This window comes from Pseudophryne corroboree, chromosome 5 (assembly GCF_028390025.1).
Source record: "Pseudophryne corroboree isolate aPseCor3 chromosome 5, aPseCor3.hap2, whole genome shotgun sequence".
NCBI lineage: Eukaryota > Metazoa > Chordata > Amphibia > Anura > Myobatrachidae > Pseudophryne > Pseudophryne corroboree.
The window spans coordinates 188,721,830-188,746,874 of NC_086448.1; the positions used below are offsets into that span (position 1 = coordinate 188,721,830).

At 46.1% G+C, this 25,045-nt stretch overlaps 1 protein-coding gene across 3 annotated transcripts in view; it reads right to left on the reverse strand.

Moving 5' to 3' along the window:
- The window catches only part of PLEKHA8 (pleckstrin homology domain containing A8), a 183,260-nt gene that overhangs the window by 62,854 nt on the left and 95,361 nt on the right, over nt 1-25,045 (reverse strand). For all 3 annotated transcript variants that reach the window (XM_063921956.1, XM_063921955.1, XM_063921957.1), the window contains exon 7: nt 3,876-4,036. In XM_063921956.1, the coding sequence (XP_063778026.1) occupies nt 3,876-4,036 (161 nt within the window). The remainder of the gene's footprint in view (nt 1-3,875; nt 4,037-25,045) is intronic.

The window sequence follows — 25,045 nt, forward strand, 5'->3', positions numbered from 1 at the left end:
GGTACGACAAGCCCTTTGCTCTCTTATTTTTGTAGGAGCGAAAAGGCTGCGGTTGAAAGGTCGGTGCCTTTCTCTGTTGGGGAGTGACTTGAGGTAAAAAAGTGGATTTCCCGGCAGTAGCCGTGGCCACCAAGTCTGATAGACCAACTCCAAATAACTCCTCCCCTTTATACGGCAAAACCTCCATGTGACGTTTTGAATCCGCATCGCCTGTCCACTGTCGTGTCCATAAGGCTCTTCTGGCTGAAATGGACATAGCACTCACCCGAGATGCCAGTGTGCAAATATCCCTCTGTGCATCACGCATATAGATAAATGCATCCTTTATTTGTTCTAACGACAGTAAAACATTGTCCCTATCTAGGGTATCAATATTTTCAATCAGGGATTCTGACCAAACTACTCCAGCACTGCACATCCAGGCAGTTGCTATAGCTGGTCGTAGTATAACACCTGCATGTGTGTATATATTCTTTTGAATAACTTCCATCTTTCTATCTGATGGATCCTTAAGTGCGGCCGTCTCAGGAGAGGGTAACGCCACTTGTTTGGATAAGCGTGTGAGCGCCTTGTCCACCTTAGGGGGTGTTTCCCAGCGCGCCCTAACCTCTGGCGGGAAAGGGTATAATGCCAATAACTTTTTTGAAATTATCAACTTTTTATCAGGAGCAACCCACGCTTCATCACACACGTCATTTAATTCTTCTGATTCAGGAAAAACTGTTTGTAGTTTTTTCACACCATACATAATACCCTGTTTTACGGTATCTGTAGTATCAGCTAAATGTAACGTCTCCTTCATTGCCAAAATCATATAACGTGTGGCCCTACTGGAAAATACGTTTGAATTTCTACCGTCGTCACTGGAATCAGTGCCCGTGTCTGGGTCTGTGTCGACCGACTGAGGCAAAGGGCGTTTTACAGCCCCTGACGGTGTTTGAGGCGCCTGGACAGGCATTAATTGATTGTCCGGCCGCCTCATGTCCTCAACTGACTGTTTAAGGGAAGATAAACCATCACGTAATTCCACAAATAAAGGCATCCATTCTGGTGTCGACCCCCTGGGGGGTGACATCTGCATATTTGGCAATTGCTCCGCCTCCACACCAATATCGTCCTCATACATGTCGACACCACGTACCGACACACACCGCAAACTCACAGGGAATGCTCTAATGAAGACAGGACCCACTAGCCCTTTTGGGGAGACAGAGGGAGAGTCTGCCAGCACACACCACAAAGCGCTATATATACAAGGGATATCCTTATATTAAGTGCTCCCTTATAGCTGCTTTAATATATATATATATAGCCATTAATGTGCCCCCCCTCTCTGTTTTACCCTGTTTCTGTAGTGCAGTGCAGGGGAGAGACCTGGGAGCCGTTCTGACCAGCGGAGCTGTGACAGAAAATGGCGCCGTGTGCTGAGGAGATAGGCCCCGCCCCTTTTTCGGCGGGTTCTTCTCCCGCTATTTTTCCAGTCAGGCAGGGGTTAAATATCTCCATATAGCCCCTATGGGCTATATGTGAGGTATTTTTAGCCTTGTATAAGGTTTATATTTGCCTCTCAGAGCGCCCCCCCCCAGCGCTCTGCACCCTCAGTGACTGCCCAGTGAAGTGTGCTGAGAGGAAAATGGCGCACAGCTGCAGTGCTGTGCGCTACCTTATGAAGACTGAGGAGTCTTCAGCCGCCGGTTTCCGGACCTCTTCACGCTTCAGCATCTGCAAGGGGGTCGGCGGCGCGGCTCCGGGACCGGACTCCACGGCTGGGCCTGTGTTCGATCCCTCTGGAGCTAATGGTGTCCAGTAGCCAAGCAGCAAATCCACTCTGCATGCAGGTGAGTTTACTACTTTCCCCCTAAGTCCCACGTTGCAGTGATCCTGTTGCCAGCAGGACTCACTGTAAAGAAAAAAACCTAAACTAAACTTTCTCTAAGCAGCTCTTTAGGAGAGCCACCTAGATTGCACCCTTCTCGTTCGGGCACAAAATCTAACTGGAGTCTGGAGGAGGGTCATAGGGGGAGGAGCCAGTGCACACCACCTGACCTAGTAAAGCTTTACTTTTTTGTGCCCTGTCTCCTGCGGAGCCGCTATTCCCCATGGTCCTTTCAGGAACCCCAGCATCCACTTAGGACGATAGAGAAATACAGGGATAACCTTATATAAGTATTTTTCCCCTTATAGCTGCTGTATGTTTTAATACTGCGCCTAATTAGTGCCCCCCTCTCTTTTTTTAACCCTTTCTGTAGTGCAGGGAAGAGCCAGGGAGCTTCCCTCCAACTGAGCTGTGAGGGAAAATGGCGCCAGTGTGCTGAGGAGATAGGCTCCGCCCCCTTTTCGGTAGCCTTATCACCCATTTTTCTGTATATTCTGGCAGGGGTTAAATGCATCCATATAGCCCAGGAGCTATATGTGATGCATTTTTTTTGCCATGTAAGGTATTTTTATCGTGTTTTATTGCGTCTCAGGGCGCCCCCCCCAGCGCCCTGCACCCTCAGTGACCGGAGTATGAAGTGTGCTGAGAGCAATGGCGCACAGCTGCAGTGCTGTGCGCTACCTTATTGAAGACAGGAACGTCTTCTGCCGCCGATTTTTCCGGACCTCTTCGCTCTTCTGGCTCTGTAAAGGGGCCGGCGGCGCGGCTCCGGGACCCATCCAGGCTGAACTTGTGATCGTCCCTCTGGAGCTAATGTCCAGTAGCCAAGAAGCCCAATCCACTCTGCACGCAGGTGAGTTCGCTTCTTCTCCCCTTAGTCCCTCGATGCAGTGAGCCTGTTGCCAGCAGGTCTCACTGAAAATAACAAACCTAAACTAAAACTTTCACTAAGAAGCTCAGGAGAGCCCCTAGTGTGCACCCTTCTCGTCGGGCACAGAAATCTAACTGAGGCTTGGAGGAGGGTCATAGGGGGAGGGGCCAGTGCACACCAGTTAGTCCTAAAGCTTTCTTTAGATGTGCCCAGTCTCCTGCGGAGCCGCTATTCCCCATGGTCCTTACGGAGTCCCCAGCATCCACTTAGGACGTTAGAGAAATAACAAATAAATCCTAAAAAGTTCCATAAATAGGTGAGATTTTAGGACAGGAAAGTAGGCAAAATTAAATAGAGCGAAGGTGTATTTAGAATGATTTTTTGAATTTCTATCACACTTGAAGTTTCACAGCAGTTTGGAACATTTTATAATAACTCGAGCGCTGTAATGTAGATGAGGTAATGCAGATGGAGATGGAATGTTGAGATAGAAGATGACTAGAAAGAGGTGAAAAGAAGAAAAGGGAAATGAAAGGGACATGAAGAGGGTAGTTAATATGTAACAGTGCATTCATTTTCATTTACGTATGTTAGATGAGTGATATGTGGTCAATACTGTATCCTATCCAATAAATAAGTCAGGGAATAGAATTGTGGTATTAAAGGAAAAAAGTTTCAAGGCAAGTGCTTTATATAGGCCATGCAATTATTAGGTCTATTATCACAACATTCCTCATTATATATACATTTTCATTTGCTATATCATCTGTAGAATCTGTTGAGAGATTTGCTATCATCATCAAATGTAAGACGTGGGTGGTTGTTTTATTGCACAATGGAGCCACAAGCCAAGTGCACAAGGTCACCTATTAAAGTTGAAAAATATAGTACACGGCTTCTGCTGTTGGAAAATCATAGTCCAAAGCTTTAAGTACAAAATGTTATTGAAACCCGTATGACGGCAGAATGGGTGACAGATTTGTGTGTGATGGGAGTAACTTATCAACCTAATTTACAATTTTTTATATTTTTTTCTCCTTTCCAAGAAATACTTGATATGTGTGTCCAAAGTCTACTAAAAAGCAAAATACAGCATATGAGTACAATTTCATATATAAGGTTCTTTACATCTTAAGTCTTTGGGCTTTTCATTATGCTGGGAAGCCACAGAGTCAGTCTCTGAAATCTCCATTCCGAGAACACGGATGTTTTCAATAACGGAATGGTCGTGATGCTTGCTCTCCTTTTTTATAGAGCCGTTCTTAAAGTTGTTGTTTAGCTCCATCTTCCTAGAAGAGATAGAAAAAATATTTAAAGTTCATGAAAAATGTAGGTTGATAAACATACCAGCACATGCCACCTCCAAATTACACGCCCATCTGTTAGTACAAAACATCTTATGCCATAAAACAAAACTAAATAAATACACACACATATATATATATATATATATATATATATATATATATATATATTTATTTATTTATTTAAACAGAGGCTCGGCACTCCCAGACATATAGAGCTTGGTCCGGTGCCCTCAAACCGGCATAACAGCAGTGTATAGAAGTCCTCCAAAGCGGCACTCAGGACACAATCACACTAACAGCAAAGTGGATATCAACGTTTCAAACCTTTAATGGTTTGTCATCAGGATACATAATGTATGTGACAAACCATTAAAGGTTTGAAACGTTGATATCCACTTTGCTGTCAGTGTGATTGTGTCCTGAGCGCCGCTTTGGAGGACTCCTATTATATATATATATATATATATATATATATATATATATATATATATATATATATATATATATATATATATATATATATATCCTTCCAGTGTATGCCGGCACTCAAATCCTACCATCAACATGCTCCGGTGCCAGTTAAAGCAATGTAATATCACTCCAATAGACAACGGCACTCGGAGATCATAAACCAGGTGAAGAATTTATTTCATATCAATATTGATATGAAATAAATTCTTCACCTGGTTTATGATCTCCGAGTGCCGTTGTCTATTGGAGTGATTATATATATATATATATATATATATATATATATATATATATATACACACACACACACATACATATACACTGCTCAAAAAAATAAAGGGAACACTAAAATAACACATCCTAGATCTGAATGAATGAAATATTCTTATTAAATACTTTGTTCTTTACATAGTTGAATGTGCTGACAACAAAATCACACAAAAATTATCAATGGAAATCAAATTTATTAACCCATGGAGGTCTGGATTTGTAGTCACCCTCAAAATTAAAGTAGAAAAACACACTACAGGCTGATCCAACTTTGATGTAATGTCCTTAAAACAAGTCACAATGAGGCTCAGTAATGTGTGTGGCCTCCACGTGCCTGTATGACCTCCATACAACCCACACAAGTGGCTCAGGTAGTGCAGCTCATCCAGGATGGCACATCAATGCGAGCTGTGGCAAGAAGGTTTGCGGTGTCTGTCAGCGTAGTGTCCAGAGCATGGAGGAGCTACCAGGAGACAGGCCAGTACATCAGGAGACGTGGAGGAGGCCGTAGGAGGGCAACAACCCAGCAGCAGAACCGCTACCTCTGCCTTTGTGTAAGGAGGAACAGGAGGAGCACTGCCAGAGCCCTGCAAAATGACCTCCAGCAAGCCACAAATGTGCATGTGTCTACTCAAACGATCAGAAACAGACTCCATGAGGGTGGTATGAGGGCCCGACGTCCACAGGTGGGGGTTGTGCTTACAGCCCAACACCGTGCAGGACGCTTGGCATTTGCCAGAAAACACCAAGATTGGCAAATTCGCCACTGGCGCCCTGTGCTCTTCACAGATGAAAGCAGATCCTCACTGAGCACATGTGACAGACGTGACAGAGTCTGGAGACGCCAAGGAGAATGTTCTGCTGCCTGCAACATCCTCCAGCATGACCGGTTTGGCATTGGGTCAGTAATGGTGTGAGGTGGCATTTCTTTGGGGGGCCGCACAGCCCTTCATGTGCTCACCAGAGGTAGCCTGACTGCCATTAGGTACCGAGATGAGATCCTCAGACCCCTTGTGAGACCATATGCTGGTGCGGTTGGCCCTGGGTTCCTCCTAATGCAAGACAATGCTAGACCTCATGTGGCTGGAGTGTGTCAGCAGTTCCTGCAAGACGAAGGCATTGATGCTATGGACTAGCCCGCCCGTTCCCCAGACCTGAATCCAATTGAGCACATCTGGGACATCATGTCTCGCTCCAACCACCAACCCTTGTTGCACCACAGACTGTCCAGGAGTTGTCGGATGCTTTAGTCCAGGTCTGGGAGGAGATCCCTCAGGAGACCATCCGCCACCTCATCAGGAGCATGCCCAGGCGTTGTAGGAAGGTCATACAGGCACGTGGAGGCCACACACACTATTGAGCCTCATTTTGACTTGTTTTAAGGACATTATATCAAAGTTGGATCAGCCTGTAGTGTGTTTTTCCACTTTAATTTTGAGTGTGACTCCAAATCCAGACCTCCATGGGTTAATAAATTTGATTTCCATTGATAGTTGAATGTGCTGACACAAAAATTATGTAAAGAACAAAGTATTTAATAAGAATATTTCATTCATTCAGATCTAGGATGTATTATTTTAGTGTTCCCTTTATTTTTTTGAGCAGTATATATATATATATATATATATATATATATATATTGTCAAAGTCAGAAAAATATCACTATGCACACTGCCATATTTGCACCTCATGCGAGTGCCTGTTGCACGTTCATGAGCCCTGCCGTGCGTGCGCATACTCGCCGTTGCGGGCACCCGAAGGCGCACGGTGTGCGCATTTACGGTAAAGTTTATGTGCGTCTAGCGGGCGACTCGTTCATAACATATTTTAACTGTATAACGTATTTTGTAGATCATGGTCCCTTTGATAGATTCTGAAAGTTTAGTTAATGTAGCATGTTCATGGTCAGAGAGATCCCTCTTTGTCTGATACAAAGGGTCAGACAAGGATTATACAGTGGTGTTTAGTATCCATCGGAAGAGTATTTAATTAGCAATATTCCGGTGTTGGTTTGAAGCGGATTAATCGCTCGTGCGAATAGTTATGGACATAAGAAGTTTATGTCCATTTACTATTATTTGCACTTACTTATCCATGCGGCGGGAAACCTAGTTTCCCACCCACCTGAGCAGTTGGAAATGGTCTCAGCCCACCTGTATGAATCAACCTATGACCTTTTGTTATAATACGAAGACGAATTCCTGTGTCCAATGAACAATGAGATTGTAGGGACCATTGAATGGTATTGTTTGTGGGGCATAAATAGACAAGCCGACCATATCCAGCGCACTCTCTTCAACGGTTCTCATTGCTGATAATCGGGAGCTGGATATCGAGGCGCATGCGATCGTTCCCTTTGTGCGTAAGTTTTCTCCGCAATCATATTGTCTTTCTTGTTATTGTGAGCCATATCTCTCTCTCTCTCTTCTCTTTCTCTCTCATTTTCCTTAAACGTAATTGTACTGATATTGTATTTCCTGTGTAGTTATCTGGTTAGTTAGTCTATGTTATATTGGTAGTGTATGACTTGTATTGTATTATTCTTTTGCAAGCATAACATTCATATAAGGCGTTAGACCCTAAGCCCGGTATTTGTGTATTTCTTATAGTGTTAAGTATTCTTAGAGCGTCGGTGACGCTCGAACAGCTTTTAAGTTAATAAGGTTACACTGTGTTGCATCTACACCCTATCACTACACCAAGGTTTACTGCATAATACACTGTTTTATGGTATAGTTATAAAGGTTTAACATTGTGAGCGTTAGCGCCGCTGGTGATCTCCTCGTGGTCCCGAGCGTTCGCTACGCTATAGCGAACCATTACGTTAGTCGGCAGCCAATAGCGTGCCTGTCTGTGATCTCTTGGCCGTGAGCAAACGTGACGCTTGAGCGTCTCGACTACGGCTAAGCGATCGTACGCAACGTGCGTACCCTTACGGTATTCCATACGTTAATAGCGTACAGTGTTCTTAGACCTCTTAAAGGGTTTTAAGTAAGATAAATATTTAGCTTTATCAATTGGCGGCTCGTCCGTCCTTCACATATCTCTGCTAGGTAATTTCAGCAGACATTATCCATCAGCAAAGGGCGGGAGGTCATATTCCTCGTAGTGCTGTCTGGATAAGCGTCTGCTTTGCTTAGTAAAGGGTGCTGAGGGAATCCGGAACCGGAGGTAAGAACAACACGCTAGTGTCTTTTAAAACTGTTTATTTCTGTCTTGCGTACGCACACACGCATAAATCTGCATTTCTTTTATTCGTGTATTTTCATATATCACTCTCCTGTTTGCCATTTTATAATTGATAAACGTGCTAAGAGAGATTTGTCGCTATTTCATAGTTAAAGTGTAAAAGTAATACATTAAGGGATAAAGTGCACAGCACGCACGCAGCTCTACCTAAAGATACAAGGAGAGATTGGTGTGGTGTTCGGTAGATGATCGAGGATCATCTACATTGATAAACGTGTAAATTGTGTTACGGTGGATATTTGCTTTGTGTACACGTGTCTCTAACAAAAGGCTGAGACTCGCGCACGCAACGCAAAGGCCGACGCACGCAGCGTATATTACGCAACGTAGCGTCCGGGTACGCCCACGTAACTCAAATCACACGCTAGTGTTATTTTGACAGGCGAAAAGGTGGCAACGCGATAAATAGCGCAAATCTATTTTAGTGTCCGAAATTTAGACTAACAGATCCTTCTCCAAATTTACAACACATCTGGTCTAAAGGAAAGAAAATTTCTGCGCAGAAATAGAAATAGAAACAAAAGTGTACATGTGGTGAGTGAGTGTTTGCATATATAAGTTTATACAATTTTTGAGGTTGAACCACAAGAAGTCGAGTTCTCGCAGGGTACATGCATGTAAGTGACGTACATGGTGGCTAGGGAGGCATCCCTTGTTAAACATAGAATCTGAGCATTAGAGTATAGCAGACCAGGAGGTCACACTGTAGCACAGACCAGGAGGTCCAGAACAGACCAGGAGGTCCAGGTACAGCAGACAAGGAAGTCCGCTATAAATAGAGAAAAGAGCACAACCCAGGGGGTTGGTGCAGAACCCATATAGGCCATTAAAGCTCATGCTGAAGGAATTCGCAGCCGAAATTTTCGATTCCACTGGTCGCTCTCCACATAAGATTAGTTGCTTATGTGCTGAACGATTGTACCGCACGTAATTGTGTGCATTAGGTAATCTGACCAGTACCATTTGTGTACGAAACGGGTCATAAACACTATTTGTACATTCTGACGTGATTTGTGTAATTTTTTATTTTCAAAAGGGAAGTTCGCTGGTCACTCAGGAATTATCCAACAACCAACAGTTACTGGAAAGGGTCAATGCTCTGCGGAACACACTCACATGTTCCAGTAAATAAAGGTTTATAGGGGCCCTGGGTCGAGTATGCCAGCACTAGGACAGTGTGTAGGTCGTATTGGTCGGCGTGGGCGAGTGAGTGGGGTACTCGGTAAACCGCCACCGTCAGCCTATCTTGAACATTTTGGTTTTGTAAGGCTTCGCTGAAGACCCTGATTGAAGGTCAGAGGTGGTGAAAGCAACACCTACAGGTATGGGGGCCAATTGTTCAGGTAGGGGGCGATCAACCTCGGTTCGGGTTGATTCAGTAAACCGACCAGTCGGGTCGGCAAGGTACGTAATGTGTGAAAAATACGGTTCACACACAGAGGTTTTATGTGATGAATGGGAGAGAATGACTGTACATGACGGGGAGAAATTCCCAAGAGTAGGCAGCTTTAGCCCAGAAGTGTTACAAAATTTAAGGAGGAGGATATGTCTCATTAAATCAACAAAGAGACGAATCAAACATTATGATTATTTGCAGTTATGGCAACAGGAGGGTGAAATACAGAGAGGATTGGCTCAGGCGGCGGGATCTAACCCTATCAAGAAACTGATAGCCACGGCCCCGCCGCCACCATACATATCAGGGGAGAAATTGGTTGCGGAGAATGACGCACTAGGGTGTAACAAACAAACACTTAGCAACTGTGTAAATGTTAATAAGTTAACCAATGCAAGTATTAACCCGTGCAAGTTGTACCCTGTTTTGAACTTTCCCCAGGAGTGTGATCAAGAGGACGAATCGGCAACAATATCGGCGCTCTCTCTAGCAGCCACCATATCAGAAACTACAGTAGGCACGGCCCAACCCTTAAGATTAGTAACAAAGGCCCCTAGCGGAGGGACAGGTGAGGTCGTATCTACGGGTAAGTACGGCACCATACACTATGCTGAAACCATTTCACCACAGGCTGTAGAATCTACACAGAATGATGTTGCTAGACTTAATCCTGTTAGGGTGATAGCTGTTCCAAATGGGAAAACAGACACCACAGGAGTCACTCCCATTAGGAACATTGCCATGTATAGCCCATTTTCCCGAATGGAATTAAGAACCATAGGGGGAAATTTACTAAGCTCCCGATTTTGACCGAGATGCCGTTTTTTCATCAAAGTGTCATCTCGGTAATTTACTAAACACTAATCACGGCAGAGATGAGGGCATTCGTAATTTTTTGCAAGTCCAAGTAAAAAATTACGAATGAATACACCATCGGTCAAAACGCGGCTGTTTAAGTATGAATCTCGGTCATTTACTAAGAAGTGCAAAGCAAAAAACAAACACTGCCGTGAAAAATTACAACTCGTAAAAAAGTGCTAAAAAAAAACAGACCTTTTTTTTTTATTCGTGATTGGATAGGCATGCACGGATCCATGAGATCCGTGCATGTATATCAGTGGGAAGGGGTGGGAAAGTGCTTATTTTTTTTAAAAAAATTGCGTGGGGGTCCCCCCTCCTAAGCATAACCAGCCTCGGGCTCCTTGAGCCGATCCTGGTTGCAGAAATATGGGGGAAAAAATGACAGGGGTTCCCCCATATTTAAGCAACCAGCATCGGGCTCTGCGCCTGGTCCTGGTCCCAAAAATACGGGGGACAAAAAGAGTAGGGGTCCCCCGTATTTTTAAAACCAGCACCGGGCTCCTCTAGCTGGACAGATAATGCCACAGCCGGGGGTCACTTTTATATAGTGCCCTGCGGCCGTGGCATCAAAAATCCAACTAGTCACTCCTGGCCGGGGTACCCTGGGGGAGTGGGGACCCCTTCAATCAAGGGGTCCCCCCCCCCAGCCACCCAAGGGCCAGGGGTGAAGCCCGAGGCTGTCCCCCCCCATCCAATGGGCTGCGGATGGGGAGGCTGATAGCCTATGTTGTAAAAGAAAAGATATTGTTTTTAGTAGCAGTACTACAAGGCCCAGCAAGCCTCCCCCGCATGCTGGTACTTGGAGAACCACAAGTACCAGCATGCGACGGAAAAACGGGCCCGCTGGTACCTGTAGTACTACTACTAAAAAAAAACCCAAAAAAAGACAAGACACACACACCGTGAAAGTATAATTTTATTACATACATACATACTTACCTTAAGTTCCCACGCAGGTCGGTCCTCTTCTCCAGTAGAATCCAAGGGGTACCTGTTGAAGAAATTATACTCACGAGATCCAGGGGTCCAGGCTCCTCGGGAAATCCAGGGGTAATCCACGTACTTGAAAAAAATAACAAAACGGTGTCCCGACCACGAACTGAAAGGGGACCCATGTTTGCACATGGGTCACCTTTCCACGAATGCCAGAAACCCACTTTGACTTCTGTCTAAGTGGGTTTCTTCAGCCAATCAGGGAGCGCCACGTTGTAGCACTCTCCTGATCAGCTGTGTGCTCCTGTCCTCACTGACAGGCAGCACACGGCAGTGTTACAATGTAGCGCCTATGCGCTACATTGTAACCAATGATGGGAACTTTCTGCCCTGCGGTTGACCTAAAGTGACGTCACCGCTGAGCAAGAAAGTTCCCATCATTGGTTACAATGGAGCGCATAGGCGCTACATTGTAACACTGCCGTGTGCTGCCTGTCAGTTAGGACAGGAGCACACAGCCGATCAGGAGAGTGCTACAACGTGGCACTCCCTGATTGGCTGAAGAAACCCACTTAGACATCAGTCAGAGTGGGTTTCTGGCAGTCGGGAAAAGGGGAGCCATGTGCAAACATGGGTCCCCTTTTAGTGCGTGGCTCGAGTGTCCGTTTTGTTATTTTTTTCAAGTACGTGGATTACACCTGGATTCCCCGAGGACCCTGGACCCCTGGATCTCGTGAGTATAATTTCTTCAACAGGTACCCCTTGGATTCTACTGGAGAAGAGGACCGACCTGCGTGGGAACATAAGGTAAGTATGTATGTATGTGTGTATGTATGTAATAAAATTATACTTTCACGGTGTGTGTGTCTTGTGTTTTTTTGGGTATTTTTTTAGTAGTAGTACTACAGGTACCAGCGGGCCCGTTTTTCCGCCGCATGCTGGTACTTGTAGTACTGCTACTAAAAACAATATCTTTTCTTTTACAACAAAGGCTATCAGCCCCCCCATCCGCAGCCCATTGGATGGGGGGGGGACAGCCTCGGGCTTCACCCCTGGCCCTTGGGTGGCTGGGGGGGGGGACCCCTTGATTGAAGGGGTCCCCACTCCCCCAGGGTACCCCGGCCAGGGGTGACTAGTTGGATTTTTGATGCCACGGCCGCAGGGCACTATATAAAAGTTACCCCCGGCTGTGGCATTATCTGTCCAGCTAGTGGAGCCCGGTGCTGGTTTTAAAAATACGGGGGACACCTACTCTTTTTGTCCCCCGTATTTTTGGAACCAGGACCAGGCGCAGAGCCCGATGCTGGTTGCTTAAATATGGGGGAACCCCTGTCAATTTTTTTCCCATATTTCGGCAACCAGGATCGGCTCAAAGAGCCCGAGGCTGGTTATGCTTAGGAGGGGGGACCCCACGCAATTTTTTTTAAAAATTTTACAGTGTTTAATTAAAAAAAAAAAAAAAAAATAGAACCCCAGCACGGATCACACAGATCCGGCCGAGATTAATTGTAAAAAAGTCGGCAGTGTTTTGCTAATCACTGCCGTAAAAAACACAAAAAAAACACGAATGACATCGACATCGGAAGAAAAGATAAACCCGAATACGACAGCTTAGTAAATCCATCGTAACAAATTCAAAAAGTTGCAGTTTTACACTTTCGATGTCATTCGTGACTGAACTTTGACCTGAAACGGGAAAATACGAATCTTAGTAAATTTACCCCATAGTGTCTGAATTCCCTGACCCTAGGAAAGACTTAGTTGCTAGCCAGAAATACATCAGAGACCTAGGGAACACTTTAGAGACCAATAACAAAGACTGGCAGGTATTGCTGAGGGCTTGTTTACCCTCCAATGTCGACTCGGCTCAATTTTTAGCTGACTGTGGATTGGATCAGGATGTACCTCTTACAGATGTGTACAACAAAGACAATGTAAAAAGGATAAGTTTACAGTTAAAGGAGTATTTCCCAGTTGTAGTTAAATGGAACAAGATTTTCTCCATTAAACAAAAGGAGTCAGAAACAGCTGCAGAGTATTTTCACAGGGCATTACTAGATATGGCTAAATACACAGGCATAGAGGACATTAAAACAAACATAAACCATCGAGAAGTAGCAGTATCTGTGTCACAACTGAGGGCCTGAGCTGACGGGAGGCAGCCTCAGTTGTAGGGGCTGAGATGTAACGGAACCTGGGAGGTTGTATCAGACCCCTAGACATGTAAGTAACATGTAGAATAACTGCCCGAAGGCGTGACCACGACAACCAGGATAAAAGTCAATGATGTTTATTATGACAAACTCCGTAACACAGCAGCAGTAAAAGGAAACATAAAAGTCAACAGAGGATAAATACAATTCCTGGGTACTACAGGGTGGCAAGGGCCACAGGCACTGGTAGTGTGAGACAGTTCTTATAATCTTCTAGTTGGAAAGTCCTTACCAGGCCTGACTGTAGCAATGGAGAGAACCCAGGATCGTACCAGCTGATGTTCCAGGAAAGGCTGGGCTGCTGAAGGTAAAACGGCTGCTGTGGATACTGGCTGGAACCAGACTGTTGTTGGTACGGAGTGGATACTGGCTGGAACCAGTTAAATAATAAACGAACTTGAGAGCGATGAAATAATAATGAAGTTTGGAGTTTGAGAGCGGTGAAATAATAATACCGGTGGAGAGTGGTAAACTGCAGAAAAGGACACCGGCCCTTTAAGAGAAGCTATACACTGCTGGAAGCTGGGCTGGAAGCAGGTGATTGTTGTAGCTGGAAACAGGTGAGTCCAGAATGGATCGGAGAGTCAGGCTACACCGCAGATGGAATGCTGGTGCGGGTCTCTATAGCAGAAGTCTGGAGACAGGAGCTGGAACCTGGAAGACAACCACAGGAGAGAGACAAACTGGAACTAGGTTAGACAACCAAAGCACTGACGCCTTCCTTGCTCAGGCACAGCATACTTATACCTGCAGCAAGGAAGGGGTTGGCTAGGCAATTATGCAAATCAACAATACAGACAGCAGATTGGTGGAAATAATCAGATGACAAAATCCAAGATGGCTGCGCCCATGCAGACACTTGGAGGGAAGTTTGGTTTGTAATCCATGTGAGAATTGAAACAGTAATGGCGACGCCGGCCACAGGAGACAGGAGACGCCAGACTGACAAGCGCACATTTAACCACGCGGGCACAGCGGAGGCCGCGGCTGATGAAATCACCACTCTGACATTCTGCATGTGGAAACTCAGGAACAGCGGAATCCGGTCCTGGAACGCTGAGCCAGCCTTAGGAGGCATCTGAAGGGTAAGTAATGGCGTCCAGATACCCGGATCGTGACAGCACCCCCCCCTTTAGGAGTGGCCCCAGGACACTTCTTAGGCTTTAAAGGAAACTTTGCGTGGAAATTTCGGACCAAGGCAGGAGCATGGACGTCTGAGGCATTGGTCCAAGAGCGTTCTTCAGGACCATAGCCCTTCCAGTCAATGAGGTATTGTAACTGACCGTAACGGAAACGTGAGTCCAAAATCTTGGCCACCTCGTACTCGACTCCCCGTTGAGTCTGAACTTTGGGAGCTGGAGGAAGTGCGGAATGAAACCGATTCAGGATCAGCGGTTTCAACAAAGAAACATGAAATGTCCTGGGTATTTTCAAGAAGGATGGTAACTGTAACCTGTAGGCAACAGGATTGATGACTTGTTCAATCTTGAAGGGTCCGATGTAGCGAGGTGCAAATTTCATGCTGGGAACTCTCAACCTCAAATTCTTCGTGGACAGCCACACACGATCACCCACCTTGAGAGCAGGAACCGCTCTACGCTTCCTATCGGCAAACTTCTTATACCTGAATGAGGCTTTAAGCAGGGCTGCGCGGACGTTCCTCCAGTTATTTGAAAACTGACGCAAGGTGACATCCACTGCTGGAACAGAAGTTGCGGGAAGCGGTTGGAATTCTGGGACTTTAGGGTGGAATCCATAATTAATGAAGAATGGTGTAGAAGAAGATGAGGAATGGTATTGATTGTTGTGGCTGAACTCGGCCCAAGGAAGGAGTTGAACCCAGTCATCTTGAGAGGAAGACACATATATACGGAGGAAGGCCTCCAAGTCCTGATTCACCCTCTCGGTTTGACCATTGGTCTGAGGATGGTAAGCCGTGGAAAACTTTAACTTGACTTGGAGGGCTTGACACAAACTTCGCCAAAATTTGGCTACAAATTGTACTCCACGATCCGAGATGATCTCTTCAGGAAGACCGTGAAGTCGGAAGATCTCTTGTATAAACACTTGAGCCAACTTGGAAGCTGACGGAAGACCGGTGAGAGGGATGAAATGTGCCATCTTGGTGAACCGGTCAACTACCACCCAGATGGTATTAAACTTGTTGCAGATAGGTAGATCGGAAACAAAGTCCATCGACAAATGAGTCCAAGGTCGACGGGGAACAGATAATGGAACCAGTTGCCCTGCAGGCGACTGGCGGGAGACTTTGTGTTGGGCACACTTTGGGCAGGAGGCAATAAATTCCATAACGTCCTTCTTCAGAGTTGGCCACCAGTAGGACCTAGAAATAAATTCAAGGGTTTTCTGAATGCCTGTATGTCCAGCAAAACGGGAAGCATGGGCCCAATGCATGAGCTTCTTCCTTAGAACTGGCTTAACAAAACTTTTCCCTGGTGGAGGCGTAGAGTCCATCCCTACCGTGGAGAATGCCAACGGATTAATAATAGGATGCTTGTCTGCAGACTCGGACTCATTTTCTTGCTCCCATGAGCGGGAAAGGGCATCGGCCTTACGATTCTGAGAACCCGGACAGAACTGGAGTTTAAAGTCAAACCTAGAGAAGAAAAGTTCCCATCTGGCCTGACGAGGATTCAGACATTGTGCGCCTTTGAGATATAAAAGATTTTTGTGGTCGGTAAGTATGGTGATTGAGTGGGAAGCTCCCTCCAACAGGTATCTCCACTCCTCCAGAGCGAGCTTGATGGCTAGCAACTCCTGATCGCCAATGGCATAGTTGCGCTCAGCTGGGGAGAACTTCCGGGAGAAGAAACTGCAAGGATGTAGATGTCCATCTTTGGCCCTCTGGGATAACACTGCTCCTACTCCAACGGAGGAGGCATCTACCTCTAAGATAAAAGGAGAGTCGGTGTCGGGCTGTTTCAGAACTGGTGCAGAGATGAACCGTTGCTTCAGAAGGTGAAAGGCCTGTGTAGCTTCCTCGGACCACTTGGACGGATTAGCACCTTTCTTGGTTAATGCAGTGATAGGCGCCACGATGGTGGAAAAGTCTCGTATAAATTTTCTATAATAATTGGCGAACCCTAAGAACCTCTGGACCCCTTTGAGGCTTAAGGGTATAGGCCAATTCTGGATTGCTTGGAGTTTCTCAGGATCCATCTCTAGTCCGGAACCGGACACAATGTAACCTAGAAACGGAATGGTTTTAACTTCAAACACACACTTCTCCAATTTACAGTAGAGGTGATTGACACGGAGACGGGAAAGAACCTCTTTTACCCAGAAACGATGATCTTCGAGATTATTAGCAAAGATGAGGATGTCGTCTAGATAAACCACGACATGGCGGTACAAGATGTCCCTGAAAATCTCATTCACGAAGTGCGGGAAGACTGCTGGAGCGTTGCTCAATCCGAAGGGCATGACGAGGTACTCATAATGTCCGTCACGGGTGTTAAAGGCGGTCTTCCACTCGTCACCCTCACGGATTCGGATGAGATTGTAGGCACCCCTCAAGTCCAGCTTTGTGAAAATAGTTGCACCACTAACTCTATCAAAGAGCTCGGTAATCAGGGGTAAAGGGTATCGGTTCTTGACGGTAATGTCGTTCAGACCTCTGTAGTCGATGCACGGACGCAGACCACCGTCTTTCTTCTTAACGAAGAAGAAGCCTGCGCCGGCTGGAGAAGAAGATGGTCGGATGAAACCCTTCGCCAGGTTCTCTTTGATGTACTCTTCCATGGAGTGTGTCTCAGGCAGAGACAACGGATAAGTTCGGCCTCGCGGTGGAACCTTCCCTGGAATGAGGTCGATTGGGCAGTCCCATTCTCTATGAGGAGGAAGGATATCAGCAGAGGCTTTACTGAACACGTCCGTGAAGTCTTGATATGGAGGAGGCGGAACATCAGATGACCTGGGGAAGGAAGAACAAACAGGAAGAACTTTGGCTAAACAAGTCTCAGCACAGGAGGGACCCCATGCCAGTATTTGCGTAATCGTCCAGTCAATTGATGGGTTGTGGAGACGGAGCCATGGAAGGCCTAAAACCACTGGATGTGTGGCTCTTGGAATCACTAAAAAAGAAATATACTCAGAATGAAGAACTCCCACTCTCAGACGAACTGGAAGAGTCCTTAAGGAAATGACTGCGTCAAAAATCTTGCTGCCATCCACGGCAGTCAAAGAGATGGACGAGGACAGTCTCTCGGTGGGTAGGGACCACCGTTTAACATAAGCTTCGGTTATGAAATTCCCAGCTGCTCCGGAATCAAGGAGGGCAATGACGTTCCTGTAACGTTGAGCAATTTGGAGCGACACTGGGAGGTTACAGTCATGAGGAGATGGAGAGGAGATCATTACTCCTAGCCGGCCCTCTCCTTGGCGAGCTAGGATCTGGAGTTTCCCGGACGTTTGGGACAGGCATTGATAGTGTGCGACGGAGCTGCACAGTAGAGACAGAGAGACTCAGAGAGACGTCTTCGGCGCTCAGCGGGAGATAGACGGGAACGACTAATTTGCATAGGCTCATCCTTGGATGGAGATGGTTGACGAGGAGGAGGAGCAGAAGATTTAGGAGTAGATGATCTTCCTCGCTCGGTTGCTCTCTCTCTGAAACGTAGATCAACCTTCGTGCAAAGAGAAATTAGCTCATCCAACTTAGAGGGCAAGTCTCTGGTAGCTAACTCATCCTTGATGCGTTCTGATAAGCCATGCCAGAATGCAGCATACAGGGCCTCGTCGTTCCATGCCAGTTCGGATGCCAGGATTTTAAACTGTATAAGATACTGTCCCACAGTACGTGTTCCCTGGCGTAAACGGAGAATCTCAGATGAAGCAGATGTTATCCGGCCTGGCTCATCGAAGATGCGCCTGAATGTAGCTACAAAGTCAGTATAGGAGGATAGCAGGGGATCAGACTTCTCCCATAAAGGTGATGCCCAGTCAAGGGCTGAGTCACTGAGAAGGGAGATGATATAGGCAATTTTGGTACGGTCACTGAAGAAATTGCCAGGTAGAAGCTCAAAGTGGATTTCACATTGATTGAGAAATCCCCTGCAGAACCTTGGAGATCCATCAAATTTTGCTGGCGTTGGAAGATGAAGATGTGGACTGGAAATGGGTAAGGTGGGTGGGGTTACAGCTGGTGTTACTGTAGTGGACGCACCGGACGTGCCAGGTCCACGGAGGGTCGTTTGAATCCCATCCAGCCGTGTAGAGAGATCCTGGAGACAGCGGATGATGTGGCCCTGTGCAGCCTCCTGATGTTCAAGTCGGGCTGCCAGTTCTTGCATCGGCCTGGTCGCTTGATCCTGGTCTCCGGCTGGATTCATTAGGTCAGTGCTTACTGTCACAACTGAGGGCCTGAGCTGACGGGAGGCAGCCTCAGTTGTAGGGGCTGAGATGTAACGGAACCTGGGAGGTTGCATCAGACCCCTGCTCAATTTTTAGCTGACTGTGGATTGGATCAGGATGTACCTCTTACAGATGTGTACAACAAAGACAATGTAAAAAGGATAAGTTTACAGTTAAAGGAGTATTTCCCAGTTGTAGTTAAATGGAACAAGATTTTCTCCATTAAACAAAAGGAGTCAGAAACAGCTGCAGAGTATTTTCACAGGGCATTACTAGATATGGCTAAATACACAGGCATAGAGGACATTAAAACAAACATAAACCATCGAGAAGTAGCAGTATCTGTGTCACAACTGAGGGCCTGAGCTGACGGGAGGCAGCCTCAGTTGTAGGGGCTGAGATGTAACGGAACCTGGGAGGTTGTATCAGACCCCTAGACATGTAAGTAACATGTAGAATAACTGCCCGAAGGCGTGACCACGACAACCAGGATAAAAGTCAATGATGTTTATTATGACAAACTCCGTAACACAGCAGCAGTAAAAGGAAACATAAAAGTCAACAGAGGATAAATACAATTCCTGGGTACTACAGGGTGGCAAGGGCCACAGGCACTGGTAGTGTGAGACAGTTCTTATAATCTTCTAGTTGGAAAGTCCTTACCAGGCCTGACTGTAGCAATGGAGAGAACCCAGGATCGTACCAGCTGATGTTCCAGGAAAGGCTGGGCTGCTGAAGGTAAAACGGCTGCTGTGGATACTGGCTGGAACCAGACTGTTGTTGGTACGGAGTGGATACTGGCTGGAACCAGTTAAATAATAAACGAACTTGAGAGCGATGAAATAATAATGAAGTTTGGAGTTTGAGAGCGGTGAAATAATAATACCGGTGGAGAGTGGTAAACTGCAGAAAAGGACACCGGCCCTTTAAGAGAAGCTATACACTGCTGGAAGCTGGGTTGGAAGCAGGTGATTGTTGTAGCTGGAAACAGGTGAGTCCAGAATGGATCAGAGAGTCAGGCTACACCGCAGATGGAATGCTGGTGCGGGTCTCTATAGCAGAAGTCTGGAGACAGGAGCTGGAACCTGGAAGACAACCACAGGAGAGAGACAAACTGGAACTAGGTTAGACAACCAAAGCACTGACGCCTTCCTTGCTCAGGCACAGCATACTTATACCTGCAGCAAGGAAGGGGTTGGCTAGGCAATTATGCAAATCAACAATACAGACAGCAGATTGGTGGAAATAATCAGATGACAAAATCCAAGATGGCTGCGCCCATGCAGACACTTGGAGGGAAGTTTGGTTTGTAATCCATGTGAGAATTGAAACAGTAATGGCGACGCCGGCCGCAGGAGACAGGAGACGCCAGACTGACAAGCGCACATTTAACCACGCGGGCACAGCGGAGGCCGCGGCTGATGAAATCACCACTCTGACATTCTGCATGTGGAAACTCAGGAACAGCGGAATCCGGTCCTGGAACGCTGAGCCAGCCTTAGGAGGCATCTGAAGGGTAAGTAATGGCGTCCAGATACCCGGATCGTGACAATCTGTACTAATGGATGGTTTAAAAGAGGCATTAAAGACAAGGGTACAGACCACGCAACCATGTTGGCGAGGTCTGTCGGTGGCTACTTTGAGAGAGGCAGCTGTTGATCACGATCGGAATATCACCAGACACAGGGAATTACAAGGTGATAAGTTAATGGCCGTAAGTATACAGGCCCTGACCACAAGGCAGCCTTTGTATAAATCACCAAACCCTGTGGGTAAGTCAAATGTGGTAACCTGTTATTCTTGTCATAGAGAGGGACACTTTGCACGAGACTGTAAATCGAGAAACATACAAAAGTCTTATCAACCCCCTAGACAACGACACGACACACGACATTGGGAGCAGGGTCCACAGAAACGGAGTTATGAGCCACATGCAGGGGAAACAAAAAGATACCCCCCGAACAGAGACTGGCAAGCCTCTGGTAGTTCCCATTTAACCCCTTCACAAGTAGTTGCTGCCAGCGGGATTCAGGGAGGTCACCATACCCAATAGGGGTGTGGCCATACCTGTAATCTGCAGCCAGTAAAATTGATTGCAAGTCTTGGAAGTGAACCCGAAATTGCAATAAATGTAGCTGGTAAATCATTACACTTTCTTGTAGATACGGGGGCGGCCAAATCAGTGATAAATTCGACAGTGGGCATGAGAACCACTGGTAAGACAATTCCAGCCATGGGAGTAACGGGAGTAGTCCAGCATTACCCTGTTAGCAAACCAGCCGAGATTACAATAGGGCCTTTACATACCAAGCATTCCTTTTTGCTGGCTGCATCGGCACCGACTAATCTCCTGGGAAGAGACTTATTGTGTAAAATGGAGTGCGTCATTTATTGTACTCCTGAAGGTGTATTCTTGGACATACCTGAGAATCACGCTCAGGAAGTGCGAGACATGTTAGACTCCCCATCAAAATTAATGACACATACCATTATGACAAATAAGATTCCATTCCAAATAGAAGAGATGACATCCCAGATACCAGAGTCACTTTGGACTAAAGATGGACAGGACACTGGATTGATGGCAAACGTAGCTCCAGTAGTTGTACAAGTAAAAGATGGTAGGATAGCTCCAAAAATCCCACAGTACCCTCTGAAGCCAGAGGTGGAGTTAGGAGTGTATCCCGTAATAGAGCGCTTGCTACAACAGGGCATTCTGGTAAGAACATCCAGCACTGCCAATAGTCCCATCTTCCCTGTGAAAAAGAGTGGGGGGAGGGGTTACAGGCTAGTGCAGGATCTAAGGGGGATTAACAAAATAGTTGAGAGTCAGTTCCCCGTAGTGCCAAATCCAGCTGTCATCCTTATGCAAATCCCTCCCACTGCGAAATTTTTCACTGTTATTGACCTCTGCTCCGCTTTCTTTTCAGTACCTCTGCACCCTGACAGCCAATATTTGTTTGCATTTACATACAGAGGAGTCCAATACACATGGACTCGATTACCACAAGGTTTCATAGATAGTCCAAGTATATTTTCTCAGGCTTTGCATGATTGTTTACAGTCTTTCCAACCAGAGAGTGGATCAATATTGATACAGTACGTGGATGATTTACTACTGTGTTCAGATTCATTGGAAGCATCCCTGAAGGATACGAAACAGCTCCTGTTTCATCTTTCAGACACAGGACACAAGGTTTCCAAAGACAAGTTACAATTATGCCAAACTAAAGTAAAATATTTGGGACACTGTCTAACACAAGGACTGAGACACCTGACCGCTGATAGAATTCAAGCAATTAGAGACATGACTCTGCCTCAATTTTCCATTCTAGCATTACCTTTGCAGGAGATGGTTTCCTCAAACAAGCCTGATCGGATTTCGCACACAGACGAGTCCGAGATGGCATTTGAGAGACTTAAACAGTGCCTAACGCAGGCGCCAGCATTAGGTATGCCAGACTATGGGAAACCCTTTGAGCTGTACGGAACAGAAAGTGCTGGTTGCGCGGCAGGCGTCCTAACCCAAAAGCACGGTGATGCCAGCAGGCCAGTAGCATACTACAGCGCTCAGCTAGATACGGTAGCGCGATCCCTCCCCACATGCTTGCGAAGCGTTGCTGCGATAGCATTGCTAGTAACGAAAAGCGAAGATGTAGTGCTAGGTCACAACCTCACAATTCATACACCACATGCTAAATTCTGCCCAAACCAGGCACGTCTCATCAGCGCGGTTTACAAGATGGGAATTGGCACTAATGGCCCCCGTAAACATCACCATAAGGAGATGCAGCGCATTAAATCCTGCAACATATCTCCCAGGTGTGCCTGGACAGGCACAAAGGGTGGAGGATGAGAGTGGTGGGGAAGGAGGATTTAATACAAAGGAGGACACACATGATTGTATGGAATATTTGACCCAAAATTTTACCGCAAGGCCTAACATCAGTGACAACCCACTGGAAGATGTAGATCTTACCTTCTACACGGATGGTAGTTGTCACAGACAGTCAGACTCGGGAGACTTGTGTACTGGATACGCAGTCGTAGATGACCAAGGCACCATAGAAGCAGAATCGCTAGGCCCACCTCACTCAGCCCAGGGTGCTGAACTGTTCGCCCTAACCAGAGCATGTGAATTGGCTAAGGGCAAGTCAGCCAATATCTACACCGATTCTAGATACGCATTCGGGGTAGTCCATGATTTCGGAGCCCTATGGCGCCTCAGAAATTTCATGACGGCAGCTGGTACACCGGTAGCGCATGCAGCTCACATAAAAAGGCTTCTAACAGCGATACAGGAACCCGACAGAGTGGCTGTTATCAAGTGTAAAGCACACACATATAGCCAGGACCCAGTATCACTTGGTAACAGCCGAGCAGACGAAGCAGCTAAGTTAGCAGCTGGTACCCCCAGACAAACAGACACCACACAACTGATGGTATTTAATACCATCAACACACAGAAGTTGTGTGAAATGCAAAATTTGTGTTCCACACAGGAAAAGGCAGTCTGGAAGGCAAAGGGATATGGCCAGGAGTCCTCAGGACTCTGGACGGATGGACAAGGTAAACCAGTGGCCCCCAGAGCATATCTTCCATGTTTAGCTGAGGCAGCACATGGGCTGACTCATCTGGGCAAGGAGGGAATGTGCAAGTTGGTAAGAGCATATTGGTGCGCCCCAGGATTTTCATCTCATGCGAGTAAGAGAGCAATGTCATGCCTTACCTGTTTGAGAAAGAATATCGGAAAGGCAATACCAACAGAACCATCTCATATCCCACCTACAGGCGGCCCTTTTCAGGTAATACAGATTGACTTTATTCAATTACCCCCTTGTCGAAATTTGAAATATGTACTTGTTTGTATAGATGTATTCTCAAATTGGGTCGAAGCATTTCCTGCGGCCACAAACACCGCTATGTTTACTGCTAAGAAAATTGTGCAGGAATTTGTATGTAGATATGGTATCCCTAGAATAATTGAAAGTGATAGGGGTACCCATTTTACAGGTGATGTCTTTCAAGGAATGTGTAAGTTGATGGGAATTAATAGCAAGCTGCACACTCCATACCGTCCACAGGCGAGTGCGAAGGTGGAAAGAGTGAACAGCACTATTAAAAATAAACTGAGCAAAGTTATGGCAGAAACAGGATTGACATGGCCAGAAGCTTTACCCATTGTACTGTACAGCATCAGAACCACTCCCAGGTCCCCTCTTAATCTGTCTCCCTTTGAAATCTTGTTTGGTCGACAACCGCATGTTATGATTAACCCTCAGGATGATTTGAAGTGTAACAATGAAGTGACTGTAAAATACCTGGTTAACATGAGTAGACAGCTAAGGAATCAAAATGATAATTTGAAGTTAGTGATTCCTGAGTTACCAGATAGTAATTGTCATGACATTGCACCTGGGGATTATGTAATGATACGGAATTTTCTACGCTCAGGTTGCCTTATTGACAGATGGGAAGGACCATACCAAGTCTTATTGACTAGCACTACAGCATTGAAGGTTGCCGAGAGAGAGACTTGGGTCCATTCGTCCCACTGTAAGAAGGTTGCTGATCCAGAGAGGTCCCGTGATAAGGAACAGACGGTAGAGGAAGTTGTATCACTGGAGTGTCTGTTCCAGGACTGAGGCGGCACCTGAGCATCGGAAAATCATAAGATCAAAAGCAGTTGTCGATTCCCTGTTCCCTTTTATTGTTTTTCTCCACTTCCCATCCCCTCTCCCTCAAATTATTTTTTCCCCCTTCTCATTCTTCTCCGTTTCCTCCTATAAGATGGACTTGCCCCAAGACACTGTGATCCGGATTTTCCTGTTGACCATGATGTTGACCAGAGCAGTCTGTTCCGGCGAGAGTACCATGGAGGTCGAGAGAGGTTCTGGAATGGGTTCTGATGACAAAGATGGAGGCGTAGTTTTCCAAGAACAACTTAACCAACAAGTAAAGGCGAGTATCAGAAAACAATCCGATAGCATTGACAATAGAAGGAATTGTGAAGGATTGTTAGCTGAAGAAAACTATCTGTAGGCTCTGTGACAATGTAGTTGAGGATGGGTGCATTAAGAAATGCCAATCCAGTTTTAATATCCACATGGACCGGCATCCATTGAGTGACTATCACTCCTTAGTGGGTAGTGTGTTAAATCAAACAGATTGTTGGGTATGCTCTCAAGTACCTCAAGGTCATAGCAAATCAGGACTAGTACCATT